The sequence below is a fragment of the Ceratotherium simum genome, chromosome 25, assembly GCF_057802395.1.
Source record: "Ceratotherium simum simum isolate JZ-2026a chromosome 25, ASM5780239v1, whole genome shotgun sequence".
Taxonomy (NCBI): Eukaryota; Metazoa; Chordata; class Mammalia; order Perissodactyla; family Rhinocerotidae; genus Ceratotherium; species Ceratotherium simum.
Genome location: NC_141924.1, coordinates 17,963,519 through 17,977,922, shown reverse-complemented (window position 1 = coordinate 17,977,922; position 14,404 = coordinate 17,963,519). Strand labels below are relative to the sequence as shown.

The 14,404-nt window shown below is 51.4% G+C and overlaps 1 protein-coding gene across 1 annotated transcript; it reads right to left on the bottom strand.

Moving 5' to 3' along the window:
* Nucleotides 1-1,630: 1,630 nt before the first annotated feature.
* CKAP4 (cytoskeleton associated protein 4) lies at nucleotides 1,631-11,511 on the bottom strand. Its single transcript, XM_014779936.2, has 2 exons — nucleotides 10,536-11,511; nucleotides 1,631-4,099 (listed from the first exon to the last, which is right to left on the bottom strand). The coding sequence occupies exons 1-2, from the start codon at nucleotides 10,965-10,967 to the stop codon at nucleotides 2,771-2,773; spliced, it is 1,761 nt and encodes a 586-aa protein (XP_014635422.2). The 5' UTR covers nucleotides 10,968-11,511; the 3' UTR covers nucleotides 1,631-2,770.
* Between the last annotated feature and the right edge of the window lie 2,893 nt (nucleotides 11,512-14,404).

Here is a 14,404-nt window from a genome sequence, read left to right as displayed (position 1 = left end):
CAGGCCTTTGTTCTAACCACCCCAGCCCAACCCTGGCAGAACCGGCCGCTCCCTCCTCCGTGCCCATTACACCTAGCTATAGCACCTGTAATTCCTTATGACATCCACCAGTTTACGTGACTGTCACCCCCATGGGCTAGAGGCCCTTTGAGGACAAGGATCCTGTCTCATGCATCTTGAATTCACTGAGACTTAGCAAAATGTCCTGCTATGAGCTCAATAAATGTTCATTGAATGAATGAGTGAGCAGACACATGAGTAAGACTGAACTGTGATTGTTATCTGAGGTAAGACCTACCTCTAACTGCCCCACCATAAGGAATATGTGAATTCATAATGCATTCCTTTTATTTTCACCACTTGAATTTATATTTATTTCTCTGACCCTTGTAGATGTTTTCTACTACGATATTAAATGGGAATCTATTAAACCACTCCACAGTCTGAGATTAAAGACTGCAGAAACAATAGCCAGAGGAAGAGCAAGATGCCTGATGCAACCAACCAACCTGAGAAAGGAACCCGAATTTTCTGCATGCACGAGAATTTATGCTGCTCAGCACCTCCCCAAAAGAGGACGAACTAGTGATTAAAGCAGACCTATGAACTCTTCTACCTTTAAATAAAAATACAAATGCCTTCTAACACCCCTAAAGGGGCCCCTCCTGATTTGCAAACTGTTTGGGGAAAAACATCATGCTCAGAGTTGTGCGGCCTTAGGGATGCTGCCTCGGGGATGCAGAATGACTGACAGAGAAGCTCAGAGATGAGGGACCCTCCCACCAGAAAGGAGAGAACGAAGCTACAAACACTCTCAGCTCTTGGGCCCCCTCTACTCCCTGGGTGGAAGAGAAAGAGCTCCTGCAGCTTCCGGCTCTGCAACAGGGGACAGCGAGTGCTGCCCAGGTCCACGTGGCCCTGCACTGGTGCTGGTGGAAGGTGGAGGATGCTGTGACAGCTAGAGCAGGGACTGGGTTCAAATCTCAGCCCTGCCACTTTCTAGCTAATGACGTAGCATGATGCTCTCAGCCTGCCGCCCCTCTGTAAAATGGGGAATGACACTGCCCACCTCTGGAGAATATTAGCAGGAATAAACAGAGGCCTGTGAAGAGCTTAGCACGCTGCCTGGCACCCAGGTACTCAATGAACTGCACCCGTTATTATTAGGCGGCAGGTGGAGGGCAACCTGGGAAGTCAAGGAAACACGCCCAGGTTTGCACTTAGGCTGAGGGCGGCCTAAGGCAGTGGCTCTCAAACCTGGCTGCACATTAGAATCAGCTCGGCAGCCTTTAAAGCGCTGGTGCCAGCCCTCTGTACACCCACTGAACCCAAATCTACTAAGGGTGGACCCAGGCATTTTTTTAAAGCTCCCAGAAGATTCTAATATGTAGTCAGGGCTGAGACCCTCTGCTGTAACTAAGAGTTAGAGTCAAGCCATGACATAATAAACAAACCTGCTAATAGTCAATCCAAAGTGTGTCCCCAGGCCTGAGAGGAGGCCATCTTGGTTTCAGAATTGAAAAAAAGTCTTAAAATTAAACACTTACCTATCTTTCTAATCCTGAATGCTATACATTAATAAAATACATAATAACTAAATCCTCAGAAAGCAACCACTCTGGCAAAGTCATAACAAAGCTCAAGTGTTTATTAAGAATTAAAAATACTGTAAATAAGCCATACAGTTCATTTCACAGTAAACTAAACAAATCTTTTTTTTTTCTTTTCTTTTTCTTTTCTTTTTTTCTTTTTTGAAGGGCAAGACAGCCATTAAAGAACAGTACAGCTCAGAGGGGAAGGGAAACAGAACAACTACAGAAAATGCACACACTCCTCACTGACAGACAGGGGTCTGCTCTGACAGCAAACCTCTTCACGGACATCCTGATAAAATAAAGAGACGTGGCCTCCACTCCCCTGGAAGACAGCCCGTGCCTCTGTGGACAGCTCTCATAATACATTTCCTGAAAGAATCTGAGGACTCCTCTTTCAGGGGTTCTAAATCTACGCGTTATGTGGGGACCCTACCAAGAGGTGACACAGGTCGGCCACCCTGTGGGGTGTTGTGCCTTCACATTCAGAACCGTCTGGATTCTTTGCATAGTTACCTTTGAGATCACAAGATGATTCAGGAATGGAAAAGACACCCACACCACGGGAGGCGACCGTCAAGCAGCAGATTCTTTTCAACTAAAAACCGAGGGGCTTGTCCCCCTCCCAATTCAGAGCTGACGTGTATGAGTTTCAACCAGTTTGAAGTGGAAGACAAGAAGTGAGTGACATCTCATGAAAACTTCGGCCAGAAGTATAAAAAAAATAAAGTAAAATTAATGTTCCTTAAAGACAATTAGAAAGAAACGTGCCTCCTCCCCCACTTTTTTTACTTGAAATCTGCAGCCGAGCAGGGTTTTCTGAGGTTAGAGTTAATCTGCTTCTGTTAATCCTCGGTGGAAGCCATTACTGTTATTCTCTGACACTAGGGACATCCCTTCTAAAAAGCACCTCTGATTCGCAGGGGCTGGGCCTTCAGGAAACCCACCAAAAGCAGAAGCAGAAAACTTGAGAAACCAGTGGTGTGTGGTAACAATCGTAAATAAATTAACTGGGCTCAAAAATACAAAACGGCTTGGTGTGCCAGGTGGCGTCCCAGGCTCTGGGGGCCGGAGGCGGGGTGCAAAAACGTGGGGTGAGGGGCACGAGGGAGAAAACAACACATTTTTTGGTCATGAGAAATTGGACTTGAAATCCACGCCCTGCACCCACAATTCATTTACAGGTTTTCATGAATCTTTTCAACTTTCACGAACAACCTATCCAGATCGCTTCTCAGGTCATCGAGCAAGCCCTTGGCGGACTCCAGGTTGTTCTCGTTGGTTTCAATCTTCACTGAGTAGGCGACCAAACTGTCCACGGCAGTCCTGAGCATTTTCAAGTCCGATTCCACTTGGCTGACTGAGGCTTTCAGGTTGTCTAGAGAAGAAAGTCTGTCCAGGAAGTCCTGAGGGGGCACGGGGGCCGCCCGGGCCTGGTCCTGACCCAGCAGCGTGTGCACCTGCTCCTGCACCTTCTGGAGCGCCTCCACGGTGCTGGGGAGCTCGCCCACGCTTCTCTTCAGCTCCTCCACGTCGCCGTACAGCGCCAGCTGGGCCTCCCCCAGGCTCCTCACCGTGCTGGCCAGGCCGGCCTGCTCCCCCTCCGAGGGGGAGCCCAGGCCCTGCACGCGCTCCTGCAGGGCGGCCAGGCGCTGCTCGAGCTCCTCGCTCCTGGCCAGGAGGGACTCCAGGCTCTCGGTCTGCCGCGCAGAGGCCGACCGCACGGCGTGGACTCCATCTTCCACGGTCTGCAGCCTGGAGTCCAGTCCCTGACTCGTTTTCTGGAGCGCCTCGAAGGCATCGGAGCTTTTGAAAGCTCCATCGTCTTCAGGCCTGAGGGATTCGGCCTTCAGTTGGCGTAGCTCTTCCTCGAGTCTCCTGATCTCCTCGGGGAGGCGGGAAGTGGACTCCTCCGACTGTAGAATCTTCTCCGTGAGGGCCTGCAAGGTGAGGTGCTCGGAATCGGCCGCCTCCTTGAACTTCTGCTGCTCCTGCTTGAGGCTCACCAGCTCTTTGACCTCGGTGTAGACGTCAGACTCTACGGTCTGGAGGGAGCTTCTCAGGGCCTCAATGTCCTTCTCCTTGAACTTCATAGAGGTTTGGATTTCCTCCACAACTTCCTTCAGGGCTTTCAAATCCTGCTTGTAGCCCTCGGACTCCTCCAGAGAGGCAACCTTGGCCTTCACGTCGTTGATTTCCTTCTGGCTCCTCTTCTGGACGTCGGTGAAGATGGCAATGTTGTCGTTGATGGACTTGGTGAGCTCTGTCAGCCTCTCCTCCACCGTGTTCTCGAGGGAGGTGAAGTCCCGCTCCCGGGCGTCCTTCACCACGTGGATCCCATCCGAGAGGTCTTTGAGAATCTCATTCTGCAGCTTCTGCAGAACTTCACTGATGCGGTTGATCTCACTCTCCCCCTGCTTCACGGCTTTCTCGGTGAGATCTTGTTTATGCTGGGAGCTTCTCAGGATGGACTCAAAAGTCCCGAAGGTGGCCTGCAGAGACTGCACCTGTAACCAAAGTCCAGACGTTAACTGCTGAGAAGAGCTGATGAGTTTTATGCGATACGGCTAGATCTCTTTTTGTCTGCCCAGCTTCAGGTCCCTCCTCTTCCAGAATGGCACCATAATTTTCCTGGGAGAACCAGCCTTCCACACACAGTCCATGTGGTTTGGAGGACCAACCCGAGGCCCCCTCCAAGTGCTCCAGGGGTGGTTTGTAACCCAGGCCTGATCAATCAGTGCTTTCCATCCACCCTCCCCTCCCCCTACAGGAGCCACAGTGATTAGCCCAGGAATGGATATGTGGCCTAAGGCAGGCCAACAAGTCAATTCCAGGACTTCTGTTAAAACTATTGAGAAAGAAAACCTTTTTCTAATGGGAATGCTAGCCACAGGATGAGGGAAGCCTGAACCAGCTCAGACCAGCACCTCAAGAATGCCAGTCTAAGAATCAAGCCAGCACAGAGGGAAGCAGAACTGAGAGACAGAAAGATCAAGTTCTGAAGACACAATTTGAGTCCCTGGATACAGCTATACTTGAAGGAGTCTCCTCTTGAACTTTTTAGTTTGAGCCAATGAACTCTCTCTCTCTCTCTCTCCCTCCCTCCCTCTCTAAGCCAGCTGAAGCTGAGTTTCTACCTCTTACAACTGAAAGAGTCGCACAAGTTTTCACAGGAAAAAAGCTGAGGCACATGGGAGACACTGGGCTGAGAAGCAAGAGACAAAGGTTCGGGTCTCTGCTCGCCAGTTCTAGCTGTGTGGCCCTGAATAAATCAGTGGGCTCACCTGAAAATAAGATCAGTGGACCAGATGATCCCTCAGCATTCTCTGCTTGTGAACACATTATGATCCTGTTTGTCACTACACAGTCACTCTAAATACACTCTACCCTAACAGAGTCTGACCTGGGAACTGCTCCAGGAGCTAGGTTAATGTACTGAGGCTGACAGTGTGAACCAATGGCCTGGGCTTCATCCTGAGGCGGCACATGGTGCTCCCTAGAATGCTTTCTTACAAAAAAGAAAAAAGGAACTTGAATCTATCAAGTCTCTAGCTCTAACCACCAATTCACAGAAAACATACAAGAGAGATACATGCCCCGAGGATGTGATCAGCCAAATCCACAAGATGGAAAATTCTACAGGACAAATAACCAGGATCTTCAACAATTAAATGGCATTTTCAAAGGAGGAAAGCTAGGAAATGATTACAGCTTAAAAGAAATTTAAGAGATTTATCAATCAAATGTAATGTGGGGACTTATATGGATCCTGATTCAAACAATCCAAGTGTGAAAGAGACATATTGTTGAGAGAGTCAGGGAAATCTGATTTTGGACTGGGTATTAGATGATAATCAAGAATTATCGTTAACTTTGTTAGGTGTAATATACTGTGTTTTGCCAAAAGAAAAAAGGAAAGGGAAGGGAAAAAAATGAACTCTTATTTGTTAGAAATAAATCCTAAAATACTTTGGGTGAACTACTATGTCAGTCAAAATTAGATCCTAGTTCACTATACTGGATCTGCCAGGGCAACATCTGAGAACGAGAGAGACCAGGGGGGCACCCAATGGGGTAGAGTGCTTCAGAGTTACACTGCCCTGACTCTAGCCCCCAAAAAACAAAACAAAATGAGAGGAGGGAGGGGGTGGTGATGGAACGAAACAAGAATAGCAAAAAATTGATAATTATTGAAACTAGAGTACATTATATTGATCTCTTCTTTGGTTTATGCTTAAACATTTCCACGATAAGAAGTTAAAAAATAAAATAGAGGCTGGCCTGGTGGTGTAGTAGTTAAGTTTGTGCACTCTGCTTCAGCAGCCTGGGGTTCATGGGTTCAGATCCCAGGTGCGGACCCACATACCACTTATCAAGCCATGCTGTGGCGGCATCCCACATACAAAATAGGGGAAGACTGGCATAGATGTTAGCTCAGTGACAATCTTCCTCAAGCAAAAAGAGGAAGAAGATGGGCAACAGACGTTAGCTCAGGGCCAATCTTCCTCACCAAAGAAAACAAAAAATAAAAAAAAATAAAAGCATGGGCTCTGGAGTGAGATGGCCTATGTTCACATCCTAGCTTGGACACCTCCTTGCTGTGTGATCTTGGGCAAGTTATTTAGCATCTCTGTGCTTTGATTTCCTCAGCCACAGGATGGGAACAAAAACAGTACCTGCCTCATATGCTTGTCTTGTGAGGATTAAGTGAGTTAATATTTGTAAAGTGGTTCAATTGTGCCTATCACATAGTGAATGATCAATAAACAAAAGCTGTCGTTTTCATCATTGTTTAGTCTCTCTTCTCAAGTAGCTCAGAAGTCTGGACATTCCTGACCATCCTCAGCCCAACGCCAAAGTGAGGACGCCACAGGAACGGGAACAGACGCCTGGGCTCCAGTCCCAGCCCCACCAAGAACCAGCTCTCTGAGCACGAGGAAGTCACACGCACTTTCCAAGTCCCAAGCGCCTCGTCTATTAACAAGTAGGTTCTCAAGTCCCTTCTGGCTTCCACCAGTCTGTGATTTTAAAACAGATTAGAATAAGGTTCTCAGGGACTCCAGAAAACTAGACAATTTCCCTCCTTGACCAAATATAACCTGAGTCGTAAAGGACACCTTGAGCAGGCACTGGAAAGAGCTCACCTCTGAAACTAGGTTATTCACTCACAGCACCTGCCTGTTCCAAGCACGGCACTCAGAACAGAGGCGTGAACACGGGAGAACGAAACAAGCAGCATGGCAGGCGTTCAGTGTTTTCTGATGAATCAAAGAATGAATGAATGAACAGAGCAAAGCCTGAGGAAGACCGAGCTGGTCCTTTCCCCTCTGATCCCTGAATGTCACCCCTAACTTGGGCTGGCTCTCGACAAACGGCTAGGAAGGGGACTAGATCAGAAATCATGGATGAAGCCAAACCAACCCCCACACTATGAACACGGAAAGCGTCCCCCTACTGATGGGGGTGTGAACTGTTCATCTTTACAAGCAAAGACCTCATTATCATCAATATACAATGAACACACGTGCTCCCCCAACATATGTGGAGTGCCCACTAAGTGGTGGGCAAGATTCCAGAGATAAAATAACGGCTAGGACAGGATCCCTACCTTCAAGGAGCTCACCGGAGGGGGGAACAGTGGTGGCCGACACTCACAGGGCACTTACTGTATACCAATAATTAAAGTCCTTCAGAGACATCATTTCATTACATCCTCATAATAATCTCATGCATTGGGAGGCTCCCCTTGATCTCTATTTTACAAATGAGGAGCCTGGGAAGTGGTAGAGCTGAGCATCAAAATCCCAGAATGTTTGACTTTAGAACCTGAGCTCCTAACCTCTAGAGATATGCTGGGGCCAAGGTGTGTTCCAAGTGCACCGAGTGACTGGAGGAGAGGCTGCCTAAACCCGAGGCCCTGACTCCTAGTCCAGAGGCAGGATGAGAAGACGAAGAAACAGAACCAGAGAACTCACTCCTCCACAAGGAGGAGTCTCACTAACCTGGCCCCACCAGGCCTAAGCCTACTCCTACGGCCACTTTATGTCACCCCGGGTCTGCCAGGGCAGCACAGGCCCTTCAATGGGCCTGGAACTGAACTGCCAGCATTCTCTGAAGCCCTGCACCCACTGCGCCCGCTGAATCTTCCAGGTAAGGACAGGCCAGCCTCTCTGCCCATGCTGCGGCCGTTCAGAAGACCTGGGCCATTTCCCAATCCCAAGAGCATCTAAGAACAACAGAAACGAGGTGGGCACCCAAGAGGGCAGTGGAGTAGAGTGCTTCAGAGTCACACTGCTCCGACCCCAATCCCAGCTCCACCACTGAGGGTCTGTGTGTGACCGAATGAGGAACACAACGGCTCCAGGCTGCTGGCCTATCTGTGAAATGGAGCTAATAAATGGTACCTGCCTCAGAGGGTGCCTGGGAAGCACTTCATAGAATCCCTGGCCCACAATGAATGAATAATCATACTGTAAGTATATGTCCCTGCTAAGAACCACCCTACCCCCCACCAAGCCTCATACAGACTTACAGAGGGGCTCAAATTTAGGTTGTCAGAGGACCCATCACTACTCACTCCTCAATGCAAAACAACGTACTTACTGGCCACCCTAGAGGTGCAGATAGAAGTGGCCACACATTGTGGCAAATCCCAGTACTGTTCCGGGTGTGTTCTGAGTTGCAAGTCAATGGAATAAGCATTAATTGAGCACCTACTACGTACCAGGCAAGGCATGGGAAAGATAACAAAAGGAACAGACAAGCAGTTAAGAGTGTCCTGGGCGTTAACTGAGGTTTGAACCCCAGCCCAGCCACTTACTAGCTGTGTAACCACACAAAGTTACTCAGCCTCCTTGTGTCTTACTTTCCTCACCTGCAAAAGGGGCATAATACTACTACTTACCTCTTGGGGTGGTTGTGAGAGTCAAAAGAAATGAGTGTACAATAAATATGAGGCATTAAATAATAGCTTGATTACACTACTAAATTAAAAGCAAAGTCACTATTTCAATAGTTTACAGCCAGGTGGATTCTTAAAAATCTGGACGGAGCCCACCTCCCACTGTGCAGATGGGAAAACTGAGCCCCAAAGAGGAAAGTAATCTGTACACAGCTGGGATAGAGAAGGGGCGGGAACCAGAAAGGAGAGAACAAGGGAGGGGCTGGGAGGAAACAGAAAAAATACAGCCCAATGTCTTCAACCTCCATTCAAGACCTCCCCACCTGGGGCTCAACTTCAATCTTCCTGCTCCCTACTCCCTAAATGTGACTCGGCTACAGGCAGGGTAGCCACCTACTGTCCCTCAAACATGCTCAAGATAGTCCCCCTGCCTGTGTGTCCTTCATCCCTTCTCTCAACAGTTATCACCAACTCACCAACAGCTCACGAACTAAATCTAGACTGGCAGTACCCTGGCCAGTGGATACAGGCCCAGGCAGACTCCACACCCGCTCTCTTCTGAACTCGCACAGCAGTTACCGTCAACTGAAACATACATACGCGCTTCTTCACAAATAGGATGTGCGTCTTTTGCACCTTCGTGCCCTCGCAGGGCCCACGCAGAGCCATTTGACTATCAGACTTCAATAAATATTATGACCCACTGGCAAGTGGGTGGATGATAGAGAGGAAACTAAGAGGTTAGTGATTATACACCAGCAGTATGTCTATTTTTTAACAACGATTTGACATTCAGGATAGGCAAAGCAGGGCTGCCTACTTAATTCCCTTCGAAAAGTCACCTCCCTTGGCCAGCATCATGGAGCAGGCTGACTCATTCCAGTTGCTCTGCCAGTCTTAAGAGGAAATTCCTAATCCTGCATACTCCACAGAAGTCGATAGAAACTTGGCAGGGCAGGCAGCATGCTGGGAAAAGGAGACAGCGGTTCCGGGCTCAGAAGTGGTGGCGGGATTTTTTGTTTCCTTCATGCAACCAACGTTCCCTGAGCACTGATATTACTAGAGGACAGAGGAGGAAGAATGAGATTGAAGGAGCCGCACTTGGTGTGGAAAACACAGAGAACGGGTGGGACCTAAGCAACTTTGTGTTGAAAGCTGGGTCCACCCATACCTGAAATAGGCTCTGTGGACCCTGAACTGGGCAGCAGCCTAGACATTCTCATGCAGTCTGCCACTCACCAGCTGGGGTCTTGATCAGTTCACTTAACCTCTCTAAACCTCAATTTTCTCGTCTGGAAAATGGAGTCAAACTACCAGTCTTCCCTCCCTCCCAGGGTTACTATGAGGATCAGATAAGTGAGTAAGCCCTCTAAACACCATAGAAACGTGCCTCGTGGTATTATTCACCAGTATGACCCAGTATTTTTGGCCTTTCCTTTCCTCTAAAGCTGAAATACACTACTTCAAAGGCCCACACGGGTACACTGGTCCAATAAGGGCCAGGGGGCCTAAAGATACGTAATATTTCATTTGAACTTCGCAAATGAATGAGATGACAAGCTTCTCCTTCCCCAGGCTCTGGGTCTATTAAAAACGGGCTCAGATGCCTCCCACTGGGAGAGCTGAGGTGCGGCCTTGCCCGAGGCGTCCAGCGATGCGCTGGCTTCCCTTCCAACCTCCTTTTCAGACAACTCTGCCCATTCAGCGGTTCCTAATCCTAAAAGAATGGGCTCCCCAGAGCCCGCCGGCTTCCTTACAGGTCACCGCTAATGTCCTGTGACAGGCCCTTGGCCCACCCTCCCCGGCTGGCCTGAGCACCCTCGCCGCGCGCGGTCCATCCCTTGGGGCCGATTCCTCCGCGGCCATTAACAAAGAGGGTCTGGGGGCTGGCCGGGATCTAGGGGGCCGGGGTGGGGGCAACCGGGCCGCCGGCCGAGGAGGGGGCCGACTCCGGCCGCGGGGCCTGGGCAGGGCGAGGAGCCCGGCTGTGAGTGCGGGGGGCGCAGCCAGCCGGACGGGGCTGGGGGGCCGGGGGTACCCACCTTCTGCTCGACGCCCTGCACGCCCTGGCCCAGCTCCTCCCGCTGCCGGGAGAAGTCGTGGTGGCTGCGCCGGACCTGCTGGACCTCCTCCAGGACGTGGTGGACACACCAGCCCGAGAAGGCGGCCGCCGCCACCAGGGCGAGGTAGAAGAGCAAGTTGAGCGCCCGGCCGAGCCTGCGCGCGCAGGACGCCGAGGGCGAGGCGGCGGCGGCGGACCTGGCGCCGCGGTGGCCGCCCTTGCCGTGCGCCTGGTTCTGCGGCTGCTGCGGCGGGTGCTGCTGCGGGTGCGGCGCGGGCGGCGGCGGCTGCTGCGGCGCGGGCGGCGGCTTCTTCGCCACGTCATCCGCGCCGCCCGACGGGTGGGCGCCCTTCTCCGAGGGGCTCGCGGCGCCGTGGCCGCCCTTGGAGCCCCTTTGTTTGGCCGAGGGCATGGCGGGCGCGGCGGCGGGGGAGGCCGCGGGCTGCGGGGCGAGCGAGCGGGGCGCGCGGCCCGGGAAACTTCCTGGGGCTCCCCCGGGGCTGGGCGAGCGGCACGCGGGCGCTGCTGGCGTCGGAGCGGCCGAGAGCGGGCGGGCGCGCGGCCGGCGAGGAAGGAGGCCGGGCGAGGAGGGAGGAGGAGGGGGCCTGCCGCCGCGCCGACCCCGCCTCCCGGGAAGGGCGGCCGGGAGCCGAGCCGGAGAGCCTGCCACGCACGCGGGGCCAGCGGGCGGCCCCTCCCCCTGCGCCACGACCCCAAAGAGGGAGGGCCGAGCTGGGGGCGGCCCGGCGGGATCTGCGGGGGCCGGGAGCTGGGGGCGCGAGGTCGGCAGAGGGGAGAGTGGTGGCCGAGCGGGGTCTCTGGAGGTTGGGCGGGGAGGGTGTCCCAGCGGGGTCTACGGAGGCCGGGGTAGGCGGCTTCTGTGGCCGAGATGGGAGGGGGCGGGAGGCGGCCGAGGTGGGGAGGGCTGTCGGGCTGGGTCTACGAGGCGGGGGCCGGCAGCCTAGGGGACCCAAGGGAGGGGATGGAGAGCTGGGTCGACGGGGGTCGGGACGGACGACTGAGCAGGGGCCACGGGGGCCCCGGGGATAGGCGGCCGAGGTGGGGGTGGTCAGGCGGATCGGTGGGAGGAGAGCCGGGGAGGAGAGTGCGAGCCCCCCTCCCTTTGCGACTTGCGCGGAGAAAGGAAATGAAGTGGGGCGCCCCGGGAGTCCTGCCCCTGGGAGTGGGAGTAAGAGGGCGGGAACAGACCTCCCCATTCCTTTCCGCTGGGAATCGGGGAAATCCCCGCCCCCCCCGAATCCCACCCTCCGAGCCCGCCACGGGGCTGGGCCTTGCCTTTTTTCTGGGGTTTGAAGGCAGAGGCCAAAAGAGCTGTCTAAAAACCAGTCGCATCGGAGGCATGTTTGAGGAGAGTTAGCAAAGATTCTTGGACTGCGTGAAGTCTGTTCAAGGAAACATTTGTTGATCGTCCCACAGCCCAGTGAGTCCACTGGCGACTTTTTTCTGAAGCTCTTTCAACTCCATTTTGTCTTTGAGGGTCCCGCAGTCTGTCCACAGCTCCTACCACGGACAGGCTCTGTGCTGTGCGCTGGGAAACCAGCCCTGGCCGCACTCAGAGGGAGGCAGATCGGGGACGTGGCCCCTACTTTGGTAGAAGGAAGTAATGCCTGGGACTGTGCATAGCAACTTACATATGTTCTTAAAGCTTCACAAAAACCTCGCAAGGTAGGAATTATTTTACCCATTTTATAGGAAGGAAGCGGAGGCCGAGTCCCCACCCCAAATGATTGGCTCAAGGTCACACACAGCCATGATTTGAACCTGGATATGTGTCTTTTAGAGCCCGTGCTGCTTAATCACTTCGGAGTGGGAAGGAAACAGAGCCGCAGGGAAATTAAGCAACTTGCCCACTCTCACCAAGGCTGGTTGGTGCTGGGGCACCTCCACTCCACTGCTTTCCCCCCAACCTGGGATCTGCTGTGTGCCTGGCAATGAGCAGCAGGAGCGCTGTTTCTTCTGCCTGGAACCTTCTCACAGTTCCGTTTTCTAAAAAGACATTGTCTGTCGTTAAGGCCTAGTTCAAATGCCACCTCTTTCATGATGCCTTCCTTATAACACCACTTGACACCTCTCATGGGACTTAAAGACGGCAAATAATTGCAACAGAGGCATCAGGTATGTTAGTTCCATATAGCAAACCTTTGTTGAGGGCCCACTATGTGCCAGACAGCTGTCTGCAAACCGCCAAAGTCTCCTCTCTTTGAGGACAGGAACCACCATTGCTAATTTTGTTGGAGCTCACCTTATGAGGTGCTTTTTAAAAACTCTAGTGAATGAATGAACACATATATGCCTGCCTTCCAGGGGACTACTTTACATTTGGAGAAACGTGCAGAAATATTTTGAGGGCTAAATTATGCAGTTGAGAATATAAGTGTAATGAGAACTTGGAAAGCAAATTATGGGGCTGTATATTAGGAAGTCTTCTGGGGCAGAAAGTTCTTGAGCAAAGCCTTGAAGAATGGATTTGCATAGGAGGAGAGCGGGGACGATATTTCTATGGCGGAAATGGGGTGAGCCCAGGACACCTGTCTGACATGAAGGGTGTGTGCTGCGATGTAGGAAAGAAAGATGAGCTGGGTGGAGAGGGTCCAGATTGCAGAGGTCCTTAGAAGCCAGCCAGGCAGGCAGAAGAGTCGCTATTAGTCTGGGAGGCCAGAGTAAATTATAGCAGGTTCTGGACTAGAAATATAATCATCTGCCCCAGACAGAGGAATGTCCCCACTCCAGCTAAATACCAGGAGCTATAGTAGGAAACTCCTAGTTCAACAGGGCACACAACTCTGACCTAGGAGGGGGGAAAGGAGATGGCTAAGGAAAGAAGACTAACTCATCAGAAGGTGCTAGAAGAAATTTGTTCAAAAAACTTCAGCTAAGTTCAGATTGTGTTTAAAATCTCCAGCACACAAAAAAGCAGTCACCCTCCTTCAAGCCATCATCCATGTTAGGGCAAAGCTGTGATAACTTGCAAAGTGGCTTTGGGGGCCCAGTCAAGCTCTGGCCTGGGAGGCAGGAGCCCTGCTGTTTTAGCCTTAGTTCTGCCACCAAACTAACTCTGTAGCCTGGAGAGGCGTACTTAACCTCCTCTCTGGATTTCAAGGTCACCGCTTCTGCATCTCTAAAGACCTTTCTTATTATTAGATTAATCTATTTCTTAGAGAAAATAGTCATCTGATTGTTATTAGAAATAATTAAATACTTAAATTTTTACAGTTGATTCAGACTGTAGGCCAGATATAAGAATGGAAAATTGCTCAACTTTCTGCCTCTACTGAGCACTGAAATACTAGAGCATGGGGGAAGGGGACTGTTAATATTTTCAATGTTTCCCTCTGCCCCTTTGCTCTGGGAGGCAGTGAAGTATAGTGGTTAAGACACAGGCTCTGGAATAGACTGACTTGAGTTCAGATTCAGCTCCATGACTGACGAGGGAATATGACCTCTCTGAACCTCTGTGTCTTCGTGTGTGAGAGGGGGTTAATAAGAACTACCTCACCTGGTTGTTGTGAGGATTAAATGAGAGACACCATATAATACTGGGCATATAGCAGGGCTCAGTGAATGAAGGGTGGCTAATACAGTTTGCAGAATCGCTGAGTGAAAGCTTCTCTGTCTAGATTGCAACGATTTTCTTTCATCATTATTTTTTGGAGCTCCCATCACCATATGTGGCTTATAGACCACAGGCTCCAGTGTGTTGAACTTGAAAAAGCAGGCAGTGTTTTCCTCTGAAGCGTGGTTCCACTGTGGTGTTTGGCTACACCCAGAGGACAAGGTTGGTAAGTGGTCATGGAAGTGTGCCTCCTAGGGCAGGAAGGTACCGATGGT

Coding starts and splice junctions, on each gene's coding strand:
- CKAP4 (XM_014779936.2), bottom strand. CDS start 10,967: ATGCCCTCGGCCAAACAAAGGGGCTCCAAGGGCGGCCACGGCGCCGCG. Junction 4,100..10,535: donor TGCAGGGCGTCGAGCAGAAG/GTGGGTACCCCC, acceptor CTTTGGTTACAG/GTGCAGTCTCTGCAGGCCAC.